This window comes from Pagrus major, chromosome 21, assembly GCF_040436345.1.
Source record: "Pagrus major chromosome 21, Pma_NU_1.0".
Classification (NCBI taxonomy): domain Eukaryota; kingdom Metazoa; phylum Chordata; class Actinopteri; order Spariformes; family Sparidae; genus Pagrus; species Pagrus major.
In genome coordinates, this window is record NC_133235.1 from 1,414,334 (window position 1) to 1,432,218 (window position 17,885).

The 17,885-nt window shown below is 41.1% G+C and overlaps 1 protein-coding gene across 1 annotated transcript in view; it reads right to left on the minus strand.

The window, feature by feature from the left end:
• Positions 1-13,747: 13,747 nt before the first annotated feature.
• The window catches only part of agla (amylo-alpha-1, 6-glucosidase, 4-alpha-glucanotransferase a), a 48,044-nt gene continuing 43,906 nt past the window's right edge, over positions 13,748-17,885 (minus strand). The window contains exons 31-35 of the mRNA XM_073491077.1: positions 17,586-17,797; positions 17,343-17,440; positions 17,012-17,099; positions 16,230-16,363; positions 13,748-15,885 (exon numbers count right to left, since the gene is read on the minus strand). Of these exons, the coding sequence (XP_073347178.1) occupies positions 15,768-15,885; positions 16,230-16,363; positions 17,012-17,099; positions 17,343-17,440; positions 17,586-17,797 (650 nt within the window). The 3' untranslated portion in view covers positions 13,748-15,767. The remainder of the gene's footprint in view (positions 15,886-16,229; positions 16,364-17,011; positions 17,100-17,342; positions 17,441-17,585; positions 17,798-17,885) is intronic.

Genomic DNA, 17,885 nt, shown 5'->3' on the forward strand with positions numbered 1-17,885 from the left:
TTGGTGTCTGACTTGTTTGCTGCTCCTCCTGGTGACAAACAGCTGATCGACCACATGCAGTGAATGAAGCTTTCATCAGGAGGTAGAGTTAAAAATATATAGGAGGAACACTATCGAATAACAAGGTTAAGACCTGAAAACCAGGCAACTGACCTAAGCAGAAGTGAAAAGATTAAACTTCAGCTATTGCCAGCTTAACCACTGTATTCCAAGCTGGGGATGTATGGAAGGATATAGGAGCTGAATGCTGTTTCAAATGAAGGAGCGTTGAACAGAGGGACCTGTGGGTACTAATTACACCATCATCTGAAACATGACCTGTTTCCTCTGCTGTGTGTTTGTGAGAGAGTCATAATTGACGACTGTGTTGTTTTGAATGCTCTCACCACGCACAATTAGCATTGTCATGGTTACAAGAAATGAAATCTCAATGGATGACTCCTTGGTGAAACCAAATCACACACATGATTGCACATTATTTACTCATCTGAGCTGGTCTCCACAAGACACTTTGCATCTTTGGCTCACAGAGGACCTGCAGGTGATTTCATTTCATTTCATTTTTTATGATTCAGGGACAATTAAGCCCTCAATTCATTATAGCTTGATAGGATCCCTGATAAAACTGTGTGTGTGTGTGTGTGTGCGTCTGCAGGACAGCACCAACAGCCCCAGAGACGAGGTGAGTACCTGCACCTGAACTAAACATATCACCTGGTCTGTGTTTGCAGAGCCATGTTTATGTAAGAAACGGGATTCATCACAGTGCTTCACCTGTTGTATGTTGTAAGAAAATAACAGTCTGAATACGATTACAAAGCTGTTTCTGCTCTGTTTATCTCCTGGTGTTTGTACTAGATTATGAATGGCAGTCTGTAAAGTGTGTTAACGTATTGATGATTATGAAAATATTTAGACAACTAAAGTACGTTTAAATTAAATCTATATATTTTTGGTAAATGACAGATTCCAAACAAACAGCAGACAGGTTATGAACCTGTGATTACTGATGTGCATTGAAACAGTTCATGGTTGCTGTGGAAGTGCTCGAAACAGAAAACACATTTTAACATCTGTGTCATGAGACAGTTGTGTAGATGGACCAGGTGATGTTTTTACACCTGATGGTTGACTTCAGTGGGAAAATGTCATTTCTGACATTCACAATATTATTTTAGCTAGCTTAACACTGGATGACATATAATGCCTGGTCATGGGGCTGTTGTTAGATGAGAATCTCTTACAGGCAAGAATTTATCAGTTGGAAACTGATACCAAATTCATAATAGTATTAGTGTTGTGTAGTTTTGGGACAATGAATCTCCTGAATGAAGGTTTATAATCAGAAATGTAAAAAACTGAAATGTTTGCAAAGGTGGCAATGTTAGTAGTATTTGTGTCAGTATGGTGTAAAACATTCAAAAGTCTGTACTAATTGCCATGTTATTGTGTCACAGTTATATTTTGTATATCTTAATGTTGTGGCAGTCACTTTGTGACCCACTGAAGTTTATCATTTATGTTTTAATGTAGTCAGAAAGTTACTGAGGTAGCTTCAGTAAAGCCCAGTTCTTCTATTCTCAGTAGCAGCTTGTCTAAAAGACAACGCTGTCAATAGTCTGTACTTTTCTTCTTTTCCAGCTTGTACACTGTTGCTCTGGGCAGTAGAAGCCATCCTTCAAGGAACAGTTCACCCAAAGTCAGGTGAAGACAGGACAGGTAGACAGGTAAAGGACATTTAAAGCTATGGTGTACGATTTGAAAGATTGATCATTATTATTAACATTATTTAGATGGTGGTTATGGCCCAATAGTATAACCTACACAATGTGAAGAGCAAAAGGAACCAAATAAATCCATTCTCTCTAGCGCCTGCAAAACTGCAAAGAAATTGACCAATAGCAGCCATCCAGTCCGAATGGGAGTTTCCCCTTGCTCAAATTTGCACTCTCTCTCTCGGACCCTCCATCCAATCACTTCGCTCACTCCCCTGCTCCTGGTCACCATAGACATAATAATTATGTCTATGGCAGATTAAGGCAGATACAACGGTGGCGAAAGCTCCGTGAAGATATGGACCTGAAAAGCGATGCTGATACAGCAGAGTTTTTGTTGAACAGGTAATCTTTCGTCTTTATTGTGGATGTTGTGTTGTTTTTTCTGTGTTATTAGACAGCGTCGAAACAGTTTCTGTCTCTGCAATATTGTCAACACTTGTTTACTTGTTCGATGGAGACGTTAGCCTCTATGTTAGCATTGTAAGCTAAAATTGCTATCATGTTTACACCAAATCAGCCTATTTATTTGCTCGTGGCAGCTAAATGAAGCAGCAAGTAATGCAAGTAGGATGAATGAATGGATGAATGAAACCCTAACGCGAAGCGGAGGGGTTTCATTCATCCATTCATTCATCCTGTCCGGATTTATTTCTCCATAACAACCTCTTGCCCGGTCACTACTCAACTGTTTTGCTAACCCTCCTCCCGGTCTTGTCTATTTGTTTTCAACGAAGCCTTTGCTAAATCAATATGATGGATTATCATATACACGTTACGATGTGTGTATTTGTGTGTCTTATCTGTCATAAACAAGAGATTACGGTTTACGGGCACGTTCATGTCGCGGTCGTGGTGCTACTCAGACAACAGCTGGGACACAGCTGGGTCCGAGGCTCATGCAGGTTTAGTTTTCAGCCACAATGTGGAAGCGATCGTTATGTTTAAAGCTAACGGCAGCATCTGTTAGTCTCTTGGCCCTCAATAACTTTTAGAAGTGGCTAACTTAGCTGTTGATAAATAGTAACTTATTATGTAGCTGTAACGTGTAACGTAGCTGTAACATGCTAATGACGTTACGCTAGCTTGGCTGTGGAGCTTAGCTGTGGACATTGTAATGACTTACAAGATTTACGTTTCAACGTGCATTGTAATAACTTTACCTGTGAATCCGACATCGTTACTCCGCATTCAAAGCTGACACCGTGTTTGGTTTCTGCCGGCCTCTGTTGCTCTTGTTGCTTGTTGCGGGAGGGGGTGTCTCGTGGGAAGCTCCGAGGGGAGAGTGATACGAGCTCGGAGGGGAGGGATTAAGGAGCACAGAGGGGAGGGGTGTGTGTGTGTGGGGGGGATGCTTTTTTCAAATCTTTTTCAGATCATAGACCATAGCTTTAAGTTACTTTGAACACACACACACACACACACACACACACACACACACACACCCGTCCTGCTGCCAGAAATACTTTTTTTTTTTTTTAAACTTCTTAAAGATTTACATATTGAGTGTGAACCAATGGGCTTGCAGCTGAGGGCCACTGGTGGGTGCAGGAAGTCATGAGAGATGGTTTTGGTGTTTTGATTTGTTGACATGAGGAATAATATAGAACAATCTCAGATTTATCTTTTTAACTATTTGCAGTGTAGATTAAATGTCTGCGCCGTCAGAACCAGACATTTAAAAAACAGGAAATAAGGTTTAAGGCAAAAATGTTGCCTATTAATGAGTGTATTGCTAACACAAAAAAGTGGGTATCGTGATGAAGGTAATGCAAACGAAAATGGTAATGTTGTGGATGACATCAATCGTAATGACAGTGTTTCAAATATTAGTAAACGCTCAAGCCATAGGAGCCGTAACAGTGCAAGATCAAGTACTGCATCCTCTGCAGCCATAAAGGATGAAGCAGAAAAGGCAGCACTTGTTGCTCTGGCTGCAGCTTTAAAAGAAAAGCATGCCTTGGAGGAACAGGAACAGCAGCTGAAAAGGAAAAGAGAGCAGCTTGATTTGGAAGCTGAAATAGCTGCGTCCACTGCTAAGCTGGCTGTATTACAGGCTTCAGAGTGGAGAAGTTCTTCTCAAGCACACAGCAATGGCATGAATTCCTATTTGGAAAAGGAGAAAAAGAAAAGGCTGGAAAAATCTGTCAACGCGTTAAACCCTATGGCAAAGGAGTACCATCCTGTTGCATGGAAATCAACACAGCAACAGGTTAATATGTCTGGAACATCACTGCATTTTCAACACCAGTCATCAACTGCTCAACCTACATACCATCACCACATCAGCCAAAGTCCACCTGACATAGTTACCATCATGCAAAGGCAAAATGAAATAACAGCAGCCCTGGTACAGCAACAGCATATGATGTCACTGCCACCACGAGATATTCCCACATTTGAAGGGGACCCTCTCCATTACAGGACGTTCATTAAAGCCTTTGAGCAAGGAGTTGAGGAAAAGGCAGGAAAAGAGGATTGTTTGTACTATCTGGAACAGTTCACAAGAGGACAGCCACGTGAATTGGTGCAAAGATGCCAGCATATGGCTCCAGAGCATGGCTACACAGTGGCAAAGGAACTTCTCCAGAAACATTTTGGAAATCAGTACAAAATCGCAAGTGCTTATATGGAAAAGGCTCTGGCCTGGCAGACAATTAAATCTGAGGACGAGAAAACACTGCAAGCATATTCCTTATTTCTGCGTGGATGCTGCAATGTAATGGAAGAGCTTCAGTACATGCAGGAACTGGATGTGCCAGTAAATATAAGAGCCATTGTGTCCAAGCTGCCATTCAGAATGAGGGAGCAATGGAGGACCATAGCTCATGACATAATGGAGGCAACCAATCAACCAGCTTGCTTCATTGATATGGTCATGTTTATTGAGCGTCGTGTCAGGATTCTTTCTGACCCTTTGTTTGGTGAGATACAGGAGTTATCTGGTGTTGCTGGGATAAAGACTGTCACTGGGTTTAAAGCACAACCTAGAAACAAAATGAAAGGAAATGTCGTGGCCACCACCATAACATCTATGGGAGTGCCTGAAAAAATTAAAGCGCCTACATCAGGTCCAGAAAAAGCTGAATGCCTTTGCTGTGCTCGTGGCCACTCTTTGGAGGACTGCAAACAGTTCAAGGGAAAAAAGCACAAGGACATGGACAATGCACAGCAATAAACCCACTGTGTCGCAACTCAAGGAACAGCGTGGACATTCATTCAATGTGGTATGAGAGCGTTGGCCAAGGCGAGGCGTGTCAACCAGGTTATTCTGGAGTTAGAAACCTCAGTAGCTCTAGTATCAGACTGAGCTCCTTTAATATTATGAGTCCTTTCATTCTTACCTGATGGTTTATGAGCCTCACCTCGTCTGCATCCTTTTTCCTTCATATGCTGGCATCATATTGACAACATGTTCAGGAGGAAGAGTCACTGAGAACATCTGGTTCCAACATCTGTCGCTGTTTTGTTTTTTTTACCTCTAAGACCGGTTTGGATCTGATGTCACATATAGTCAGAAATGGGACTTCCTGGGATGTTTTCTACTGTCTCCTGTCTGTCTCCTCTCTGTCTCCTATCTGTCTCCTCTCTGTCTCATGTCTGTCTCCTCTCTGTCTCCTATCTGTCTCCTATCTGTCTCCTGTCTGTCTCCTCTGTCTCATGTCTGTCTCCTCTCTGTCTCATGTCTGTCTCATCTCTGTCTCCTCTCTGTCTCATGTCTGTCTCCTCGCTGTCTCCTGTCTGTTTCAGATGCCTCCTGCAGCCATGATGTCACTCCTAGCAGTGGTGTTTGTTATGTGTGTAGAGGAGTGTGTGTGTTTCCCTAATGGCTCAGTGGCGACCTCCTGTGGCAACATGATGCCTGTACATCCACCCTTCACACCTTCCACCAGCAGCCCACCATTCACCCTGTCTACATCTAGTGCCACCTACAGGCCTGGTGGAGTCATTACAGGTGTGTCAGTCTGTCCTCCTGCTTCTCTGATTGTCTTCTACAGTCGTAACGTGTGTGAAGATGACACTCTACGTTGTCCATCGGTGGGAATGTGTTTGATCAGTCAAGTTAGGCTCTAATGTCTTGTCAATAATCAGTCGCCCTATAATTAATCAATCAATCTTAATTAGTATAGTGCCAATTCACAACAAAAGTCATTTCATGACACTTTCCAAATTGAGCAGGTCTAAACCAGACTCCTTGATTAATTTAATTTAATTTAATTTAATTTAATTTAATAATATACAGTATATACATGCATGTAATTATATGTATCATTTACTTTTACTTGAGCTTTTGATACTTAAGTACATTTAATATCAAATACTTTGAGACTTTTACTCGACTATTGTATCAAGTATTGGTGACTTTTTGTTTTACGTGAGTAATCAATAAAAACGATATCTCTATTGACCCAAAGGTCATGACCAAGTTAATTCAGTTAGTAAGTTAAAGGGGCTCTGTGGGACATTTGTGTTGTGCTGGACTCCATTAACTACCATTAGGTACTGTTAGCAGAGTGGAGAGAGGCGCTGAGGCGAGTCCAGTAGCATCATACAACTTCAACAAATCGCCAAGACTTATGGACAACAGAGAGAGACGTCACATTACAATCCGCCCACAAATGACCAATAAAAAATTTTATCATATAAATTGCCCCTTTAATAAGTCAGTTAAAATGTAAAATTAAGAGTTTAAAGGAAAAAGATGAGTTCTGGGCCGTCCTTTCTTTCTGCACTGTCAAAGTAAAAATGCCACAAAACAATCTAAAGAAACGAGACTAAAAGCTTCCTGCACAGTGTGCTGAAGGTTTGGCCGCTCGTCTGGATAACAGATTTATTAGTATATCATTTAAGAATGTGTGTCAGACTCCCCACCCCCTCTCTTCTATCAGCCATCATCAGACCTCTGCGCTTTTGCAAACACTCAGGCTCATATTAACATGAACCCCTCCCTGTCATTTTCTGCTTGCAGTGACGGTGGAGGTGGTGAAGAACAGCTCCATAGAGTTCCAGGGATTCCTGTTACAGGCCAGGAGCTGGCAGGGACAGGGTAAGACAAACTCTTTGTACTGCCATTTAAAATAAAATCTGAACTGTAAAAAATTAGAGCGCTAAAATCATGATGTAGCTGTAGTACTGCGATGTTCATTTGTGGCTTACAGTAAACACTACAGATGTGGCTGCCAGTGGTTACCAGGTTTAGGTTTCAGTTCTCTGTGCTGGTACCTCATGCTGGTGTTGTGTCAAGATTTGTGTCATACTTCAATGTAGTATTGTGTCCCTGTTAGTGTGTTGTGTTTGAACAAGAAAACACTAATGGATCACTGTAGAGCCGACAGTGTGTCTACTATGGAGTCAGTAATGGAAATATCACAGGATTGATCTACAGTCGTCATTGTAAGGACACTATTCTTCAGTTGTCATCATTAAAGGAGACATTCTGCTCATTTTCAGGTTCATGGTTTTATCTGAGGTCACTTCTAGAACAGGTTAAATGTCTTAATGTTCAACAAACACATCATCTTTCTCATACTGACAGTGCTGCAGCTCTGTACTCACCCTCTGTCTGAAATGCTCTGTTAGCTCCTCCTGTCTCGTTAAGGCCCACCTCCTGAATACCCAGTCTGCTCTGATTGGTCAGCTCACACACACCTGAGAAGCAGTGGTAGAGATGGGGGGAGTAATAACAGCTTTACTTATTGATATATGAGTATTACTCTTAAACGTACAGAGGGTGTCGGCCCCCTGAACCGACACTGGAAGATGGTTCCGCAGGAGAGGAGCTTGATGGCTGAAGGCTCTGCCTCACATTTTACTTTTAGAGATTCTAGGAACCACAAGTAACCCTGTATCCTGAGAGGGCAGCGTTCCAGTGGGGTAATAGAGTACTATTAGGTCTCTAAGATATACCGGTGCCTGACCATTAAGGGCTTTGTATGTGAGGAGGAGGATTTTAAAATCTATTCTGGATAGGGTTAGGTTTAGGTTTAGGGTCTGCATCTTTTTGTGACAGGATGTTCCTGATGTTTCTACGGATGTTCCGTAGGTGGAAGAAAGGAGTCCTTGAAATTTGTTTTATGTGGGAGTTAAAGGACAAATCCCAAAAATAACTCTAAGATATTTACATTTAGCAGACGCTTTTGTCCAAAGCGACTTACAGTAATTCATACATTCATACACTGATGGCGGTGGCTGTCATGCAAGGTGCCAACCAGCACACCAGGAGCAGTTTTTGGGTTCAGTATCTTGCCCAAGGACACTTCAACATGCAGACCAGGGGAATCAAACCAGTGACCTTCCGATAACAAGACGCTGGCTCTACCCCTGAGCCACAGTCGCCCGAAAAGATTCTTTATTGTGGTGTTGGAGGCCAGAGTAATGCCATCCAGAGTAGCTATATCATTAGCTAGTGTCTCTAAGATGTTTAGAGCTCAGCACAATAACTTCTGTTTTGTCTGAATTCAGTAGCAGAAAGTTGCAGGTCATCTAGGTTTTTTATGTCCTTAGTACATGCCTGAAGTTTAGCTAACTGAGTAGTGTCATCTGGCTTAATGGTTAAGTATGATTGTGTATCATCTGCATAACAATGAAATGAGTGTTTTCTAATGATATTCCCTAAAGGAAGCATATATACAGTAAATAGTATTGGTCCGAGCACAGAACCTTGTGGAACTCTGTGACTAACTTTGGTATGCAGTCAGGATTCATTGTAAACTTGAACAAGCTGAGATTGGTCTGAGAACAAGAAACTACATTATATATAAAACACTGAAGGAAAGGAAAAAATAGAAAACACATATTAGGTCTCCTTTTAATAAGTTTTTATTTCACATTTGTTCTATTTTTGTATAGTTAAAATAAAAAAATATACTGTGCATGGTTAGTATCATAGCACATATCATGTGAAACTTGGGGAATGAACTCTGTTTTCTGTTTCCAGCTCTGCTGTGGCCCATTGGAAAGTTCAGCAGCATCAACACCACCCTGTTTACTGCCTTGCACTGTAACAACATGGAGGTATGAGTGAATGTTATATTGCAGCTGTTTCCTTGCTGACTTAATATAATAACATGCTAATAGAAGCACCTCTACTGTGGGCACAGTTAAAGTTGGGTCCTCACCTCACGTTTCTTGTGCAAGTTTGATCGTGGGATCATTTGTGATAATTTACGTTACTCACGCAGTGTTTATTCACCCCAAACAGCCAGAGCACTTTGCTGTTCAATAGCTGTAAGCTAGTGAGCCACGGCACACAAAGATGTTTGAATTCAATTTAGCCTTTCAATGAACTCAGCACTCAGAGTATCTGGTTCTGGTTCTGGTTCTCTATCTCCTCTCTGTAACATTACGTTCATGAAGTAAAGTACATTTCCCCTCCAACTCCAGTCAGCAGTCAACATAAAAGAACATAAAAACCCGACAATGGAGGTCACCTCCGGATCACTGCTGCAGTCAGGTTGATAAACAGGAGTGAAGATAAATCCACTTATTAATCCCACAAGTTCAACAGTAATCTCTGAGAACTGGAGGCTGTGAGCACCTGAGCTCAAATATTTTGCAGAAAGTTGAATATTAGCTAGAATGTAAATGATAAAGCTGTGACTTCACCAGTCATCAATGATCCAACGTTTTCTTCACCACCTCGCTCGCATAGAATGAAAGTGAACAGGACGAGAATATTGATTTCTCCACTGTTGATTTCTGCCTGGCTTGAATAGAAGCAAATAAACAAAAACTTTGACGCACAAAAACTTTGCTTTGCTTTCTGGGGGAACAAACTATTAGAACAGGTCATTAGAACAAACCATTAGAACACACAAGTAGACACACCATTAGAACACATCATTGGAACACGCCATTAGAACACATCATTAGAATACACCATTAGAACACACAAGTAGACACACCATTAGAACACATCATTGGAACATGTCATTGGAACACATCATTAGAACGCATTGTTAGAACGCATCATTAAAAAGCACCATTAGAACACATCATAAGAACACACCATTAGAACACTTCATTAGAACACACCAGTAGAACACACCATTAAACCACATCATTGGAACATGCCATTTGAACACACCATTAGAACGCATCATTAGAACACACCATTGGAACACTTAATTAGAACACACCAGTAAAACATATCGTTAGAACACACACTGTAAAAAGTCATTATGGAATTTAGTGGAATCAACTTATCTTTTCTAATTAACTTAACTTAAATATACAAGTTTTAGTTGTTTCAAGTCAATTAAACTTTGATCAGACCAGACCACTTATGAACTTATAAACATGAGGTCTTTTAACTTGAAATCGTTTGACTTGAAATGATGAGTTGAATGAATGTAATGTGCAGAGTTCAATCAACTCATACAAATAAGTTAAATAAGAAAATTATCAGCATATTGGTTGACTTCCCAGCATGCATTGTTTGACACCCTTCTTTTTTATAGTTTGAAGAAAACTTGCTGCATGTCTTTAATACATTTTAAGACAAGTCAGTCAGTAGTTCAAAACATGGTTGCTTTTTTTTTTACAACAACAAAAATAGATAGAGGTTAGTATTGATTTCAGTCTTTAGCCCATCACACTTTCACAGTCTAATCTAGTCACTAAGTGTTGCTTCACGTAATGTCTCTATGCTGATCTTATGACAGTCAACTACAAAAGGAGCTACTGCTGCTATACTCTGTGGAATTAAGAACTGACTCCTCGAAGAAATCATCAAATGTAAAAAGATATCAAATTTATTTGTAATGATTGTCACTGTCACTGAACAGTCGTTGATTAAACTTAATATCTTAAGTTATCTGAAGATGTATTTTCAAGTTCGGAGAAAACTTAAAAGAAGATTTTAAACAAACTATTCAACCTAAATTAAGCTCAAATATTTAAGGCAACAATTGAACTTAGACTTTTAAGTTGAAACAGCCCAAAATTATTGACAGTGCACCAGTAGAACACACCATTAGAACACATCATTACAACACACCATTAGAACACACCAGTAGAACACGCCATCAGAACACATCTTTAGAACACACAATCAGAACACACCATTAGAACACATAATTAGAACACATCTTTAGAACGCATCGTGAGAACACACAATTAGAACGCACCATTAGAACACATTATTAGAACATAGCATGAGAACACACCAGTAGAACACACCATTAGAACACACAATTAGAACACATCATTAGAACACATCATTGGGGTGGGGAGTGGGGGGGGGGGGGGGGAGTCATGCTATGCGGGGTCGAGGTGAAGTCTGAACAAGTGAGTCTTGAGTCTTTTGTGGAAGATGGCGAGTGACTCTGCTGTCCTGACATTGGTCGGGAGTTCGTTGAGCGACCTCTGTTTGCTCTTAGCAATGGCGGTACCAGCCGGCCAGCTGATGTAGTAGAGCGAAGTGCTCGCACTGGGGTGTGTGATCTGAGTTCCGTTGATGGCCTTGAAGGCCAGCACCATCGTCTTGAATCAGATGCTGGCCACAACAGGAAGCCAGTGGAGGTCACGGAGAAGGGGGGTCACATGGGAGAATTTGGGTAGATCTTCATTACATCATTAAAACACACCATTAGAACACATCATTAGATTCTTTATTGTCTTTTTTCAAGGAAAGTTGTTGCCACAGTCTGTGCAGAGCCTCCCATACATAGATACATACATACAGTTAAACATCCATAGCAAATATACATGAAAGACATCCATACAGGATACATCGACACACACATCCCACATTTACAGCACATACACACAACACCTAATGGGGTATTCTGTGTAGAAGTGCTAAGGCAGAGGGGACAAAGCTCCTGCCAAAACATGCTCATAGAAAGTGCTCTAAGTTTGCGGATGGCAGACGGTCTTTGTTGGCAGCGTTTGTGGATGTCATTGATGTGTTGCTCAAAACTTTGATTATTGTCCCAGGTGAGTCCAAGATATCTCATCTCACCAGCTTCTTTATTGATGCACCAAATACGTGTAAAAATATGTTTTGGCGAGTAAAATAAATAGGTCACACGCCATTGGCAGGCTGACTTTGCTATATAACTTTCAACATAAATGCCAAACAGTAAAACAGACACAGTTTACAGCTACAGCAGATCTATTGATTGCGTTTCGAATTTCAAATTTGTCCGTCGCTGTCCACCATCATTCAACATTTGAAAATGTATCAAGTTGTCTTGGATACGGATACATCCATGCTCGGTCAAAAGAAGAAGAGAAAAAAAAGAAGAAGACGACAACGACAATGGTGGTTGAAGAAGAAGTAGAGGAAGAAGAAGAGGTTAAAACTGAAGAGCTGTGGAGGAATACAACCAAAAAGAAAATTTAATGAAAAGTGGTGTTTCAATGATATGGGGGTGAGGAGAGAGTGGTTGGTGTACAATGGCAGTGCTAATACCATGAAGTGCAACATCTGTCAATGGTAACGGCCTCATATGGTTGTGCCTTCTACATGGGCAGAGAGACAGGAAAAAATGTGTTGTTTAGTTCACATGTTGTTTGGTGATTGTGTATGTTATGATATAGCTAACATTTAAATGGTGCACCCACCAATGGTTTGAGGTAGGCAAGTGCATGTGTGTTGTTTACACATGCTGATTTATGTATGAGATATTGAAAATTAAAGTTATGATTCTTTTAACAGTATCTGAAACCTTCATTTATATAGTTCCCTACTAAAAAACAATCAGTGGGCAATTAACATTTATCTTTATGCTGTTCAGTGTTTCCTACAGGAAATCTGTTAGTTAAGGTCGTGATTGTGAACAGTTCAGTGGCCGGTCAAAACATATTTTGGCCGGTAAAATTTCAAATCAAAAATCTAATTTTATACCCTGGCTGTGACTGCTGGTTGATAACGAGTTCTTTTGTTTTTGCTATATTCAGCTGAAGGTAACTGTCCATGCACCACCGTGTGAGGTGATTTATTGTCATTAAGGAACAGGAAGGGGAAGGGGCTCAGGACACAACCTTGTGGTGGCTCCGGTGTTGGTGATGGTGGTTGAAGATGTTACAGCATCCACACTGACTGCTTGTCACTGAGGAAGCTGTGTACCCAGTGAATGAGGAGTGGGGGGGACGCTGACATGGGGGAGTTTTCTGATCATCTGGTGGCACCTAATAGTGTTGTAAGCAGAACTGAAGTCAATAAAGAGGAGTCTGTTAGTGTTAAGGTTAGAACACATCATTAGCACAAATCATTAGAACGCACCAGTAGAATCATGTTCACAGTGTCCTCAGTGGATCGATCCAGCATACGCTTCTGTCTTGATGGATAATGATAATTTGTATCTTCATCTTTGTTAGAACCAATCTATTTGTGTCCATGAGCAGAATTCAACAGTCAGTCAGGCTTCAGGAGCCAAGAAGAAGAAAGTCCAACTGACCTGGGAGGCACCTAGCAACAGTTACTATGGAGACATCTTCTTTAGGTAGAAGACACACACACACACACACACACACTTTCTTCACCCTCCAAATGTGTGAAAGCAGCATCTGAACATTTGCTCAGCCATCATGGTCCTCATCAGCATCAACATGTGCAGTCTACTGCTAAACGTTCACTCGTTTGTGATGTCCTTGCTGTTGTTGTGGAAATTTCAGTGCCAGTCTGGTCCAGGACTACACAACATTCTGGGTTCAGCTGAACAGCAGCACTCTGATTCTGGAGAGCAGCGGAAACTCTGCAGCTGGAGTGAGTACTGACTGACTGACTGACTGACTGACTGCTGATGGATCTGCACTGTGATGCTGACATGCCTCACTCTCTCTTTTCAGGCCTTTTCCTCCTCAACTCTGCTCTTCATCAGTCTGCTGAGTCTGTGTGTCCACTGCTGACACACGCACATGCGCACACTCACACGAATTATTATGTACAACCCAAATGCTTTATTTCTCCAAACAAGACACACACGCACACGCACACACACATACACAGGCGAGGAGACAACAGCCTGGTTATTTATAACTTTATTCTCTGTCTATGGCAGCTGTAACACTGTGCAGAGTAAACAACAACATTAGAGACACACTGGTAGGATGAATGTGTAACACTGTGCAGAGTAAACAACAACATTAAAGACACACTGATGAATGTGTAACACTACAGTTTGAGTTCACAGAGCTTTGCACTCTTCTACATGACTGGACTGTGACTGTAGAGTAACATGGACTTGATTATCCTCCATAATCAATCGGCTGCTGCACAGGCAAATCTTGCTTCTCCATCACACATTAATTGCATTGTGCAATAGAAGAATAACAAAAGTGCTGCACTTAATAACACATAACTGAGCTTAATTGTGAGTAGTTTTATTTTTGACCACTGATTTTAGTTTTCAACAAAGTAGTGGCAGCTCAGCTTCACCAGGATAAATGAGTATGTTGTGTTGATGTCGTACACATAGATGTAAGATGCTGTTGTGTTCTGTGCAGGTACCACACTGAGGGAGGATGGGTTCAGTAAACAAGGATCCAAAGAGACTGCTGATGTGTTGTGACTGAGTCAGAAAGATTTTAAAACACAAGTGACTTACACAGGAACTTTAATGGTTCATCTTGTTTCTGCTGCTCACCACATTCCTTCTTTTTGAGAGGAACGCTGATGTGTCATGCTACTTCAAACCTTTTCATATCTAACATCTACAGCTCTTAGACAGCAGAGGGCCATCAGCAGAGATCTACAGCATGGTTACACACCAGAGGAAACTGAACCTCTGGAAACACCAACACAACACTCATGCACAAAACAGTTTTTCTTGTTAACATTAATACACACTTGAATGATAGAAATATTGAAGTACATCATAAGGCTTGTGGGGAAAATGTGGTGAAATGGGAAACAGCTGGAAGACTGTGTATTTGTATCAAGGCATCAGGTGGGGGGTGCAGCACTGTTAGCTGTATGGAACACACAACTTGCAGTAGTATGTACATGTACTGCTGCTACAGCATGTACACAGAGTCACCCTGTGGTGACAGAAGGTGTTTAGGTCACTTGTTGTAGACAGGTTACATGAGGACAGGTTGGGAGGTAGGACTCGAGGTGTGCACACAGTGGCAGGTTGTTGGATTTCAATATAAAAGACTTGTTCTAAAATAAAACCTGCTCAGTCAGCAAAAATTATTGTTCTGCCCTTTTTAGTGAGGCTGCTGGCTGGAGAGACACCAGAGGGCAGTTTCATTTAATTAATTCAAATATAAATAAAGTATCATTGTTTTTTTCAAATGCAAAAGAAAAAAATCTCTCCAATTCCATTTAAAACCACCAGAACATCACTGGTACCATCAGCATCAGTGACATCAGTGAAGTGAGATGAAGTGTTGTTGATATTAATACTTGTGTGAGAATGAACACTGAAGAATACTGACAGCATATCAGCTCAGGAGTTCTTACTAGTTTAAATTAATAGCTCGCATTTATATATAATGGATAATATCTCATTATCAAGACTACATATGGTCTTCACTTTGGATATTTTTACATGGTGATATGACATAAGTGTTTTCATTTCCTGGTTTTAAAGGCTCATTACAGTAAAGTGATGTCATTTTCTGAGCTCACCACACTGATCTACTTGTTCTAACACATAGAGAAGACAGTCAAACTCTGAAGATTCTACATGAACTAAAATGGGTCATCAGAATTAACATTTATCATGTTAAATTAACTTTTCCCATGTTGTTGCAGAGGCCGACTGGGAGAGCTGGTAACAGACTAAGGGTAGAAACACACAGAGTGGTGAGATGGGCAGGTAGAGATGGACAGGTAGGCAAGGCAAAGTTCAAACGGATCACTGTGAGCTGACAGAAAGGAAATTGTGGCACTGTAATCCTGTCATGTATTTATCGTATGTAATTTGAAGCAGGTGTAGCTGCTCACTGAAGGCAGACTGTGGGAAGTGATGTGTGTTTCTTCTCCAAGTCCAAGAATTCTCCTTCAGAATCACGTCAGGGGGACGGGCTGATGCCCATTTAGAGGTCGTAGAGGACCTCCAGCACAGTGGCCAGAGACCAGGCCTGGGTCTCACAGCTGAACGGGCAGTACTGGCCATTCTCATTGGTCAGCTCTGGCAGACCCTTCCATGGAGACCTGATAAGACACCAACAATGAAATGACTCAGCTCACTTACAGATTAGTTAGTGTAGCTTTCACTCATTCTGAATGTGTTTCTCTAAATAGTGCAGCACATTCATGTACTGTGAACTGCTTCAACAATATCCACAGTGGAATATCACATTGTTTTTCATCATACATTTTTCATTGTTCAATAAAAAAAGAACTATCACCTGATATTTCATGATCAGTTATTACATTTGACAAATATGAGATGAAAAGAAGGAGGAGTCATGTCCCATCATTACTGTGCTGGTTTGAAAATGTTCAGGATCGTACTGCTGATGTGAAACAGGTGGATGAACAGGTGACAGTCGTACCTCTCCAGGTGGGTGTAATGTCGGGACAGAACATTTTTCACCAGGGTGACTGTTGTGTTGTAGGTTTCTTCTCCCAGCTTCTTGGCAAAGTAGAGTTTAGCACGCAGGAAGTATCCAACTGGCCACAGCCACTCCTATTCACACACACACACACACACACACACACACACACACAAACATATACTGACACTTAGTTATGTGCCGTGAGAAAAAAAAAATTTTAATCTGAGTTTTCATAACAGCTGATGACGCATGCCCTAGGACCCTCTCGCTGGCCGCTCCATCTGCTTGTTGAAAGCCCTGTTAATATGCTGCTGCAGATAACAGGAAACATCCATCAACATCAAGTTGATTTACATGTTGGGGAAAAACTTCTTCAAAGATATAAGTTCAAGTGAGGACAGCTCGTTTACTACTCCACTGACTGAGCTCAGGTGAACGAGGTCAGCCAGCCAACTCAGCTGCAAAAGCAAAACACACATTCCAAAACATTGTGATAAACACCCTAAATTATCCCTGATAAACATGTCAAACCATATGTTATCAATACATTTGAAGCATGCAACATTTGAACAGCTATCTGTACTGTGTATTAAAGAAGAGGATCAGGACCACAGTGAAAGATTCTGTGTTTAAGCCCAGATTTCTGATTCTGAGATTAAAGTTCTGAAAAAATGAATTCTAAGAACACAAATACATTTCACAATCTATAATCTTCAGTAAAGGGACTTCAGGTGGTTGATAAGCTGATGTGTTAAAGTACAACAGTGTGTCACACTCACTGGTCCTTGGTGGTAGTTGAAGCCTTTTGCCAGGTTGTAGTTATCGTTGTCCAGAGCGTTGTCATAGACACCACAGTACACCATGTCACTGAGAGGACAACACAAAGACGAAGTCAGTGACAGTCTGAACATGAAACAATGTTTCATTATATAAAGACACTTCCACTGCTGCTCTACTACTGTATATATAGACACATAAATATGTTTATGACTATATATATGTATATATATATACATATTAATATATATATACATACACACATATATATACATACATATACACACACACACATATGTGTATGTATGTGTGTGTGTGTGTGTGTGTACATACTCAGGGTCAAGTGTCTTCATTCCCAGTGGTCCCAGTAGTTTCTTCTCAGCCGCCTCCAGAGCCTTCCAGGCTCTCTCCACTGTAAACAGCTCTGGAGCCTTTAAACACAGACATCATCATGTCAAGCAGCCACTCACAACTCTACTCATTCACACACTCAACAGGCTTCAGACCAAAGAGCCAATAAAGTAACACACAGTTAGAGCTGATTGAGACAGCGGGTTGCAGGTTCACTCTGCTTACCACCACCATGGCAATAGTGAAGTTGGGTCTCAGCTGGTAGTCACACCAGGGACTGGAGGCTCCGTAGCTGTCCTTGTAGATGCCTTTTTTATGCACCAGATCAGGGTGTTTCTCAGTGGGGTCATTTGGGGCCCCAGAAACCCAATACACTGCTTCAAAGGACTGCTGGAGCTGCTGGTTCCACTGGGAGTAAGAGATGAACACTTCTTTACCTGGAACACAAAGGAAAGGGTTAATTACCGATGGCTGATATTTATTTAACAGAGATACAGGTAAAACCTCTGTGTTTATGTCAGTGTG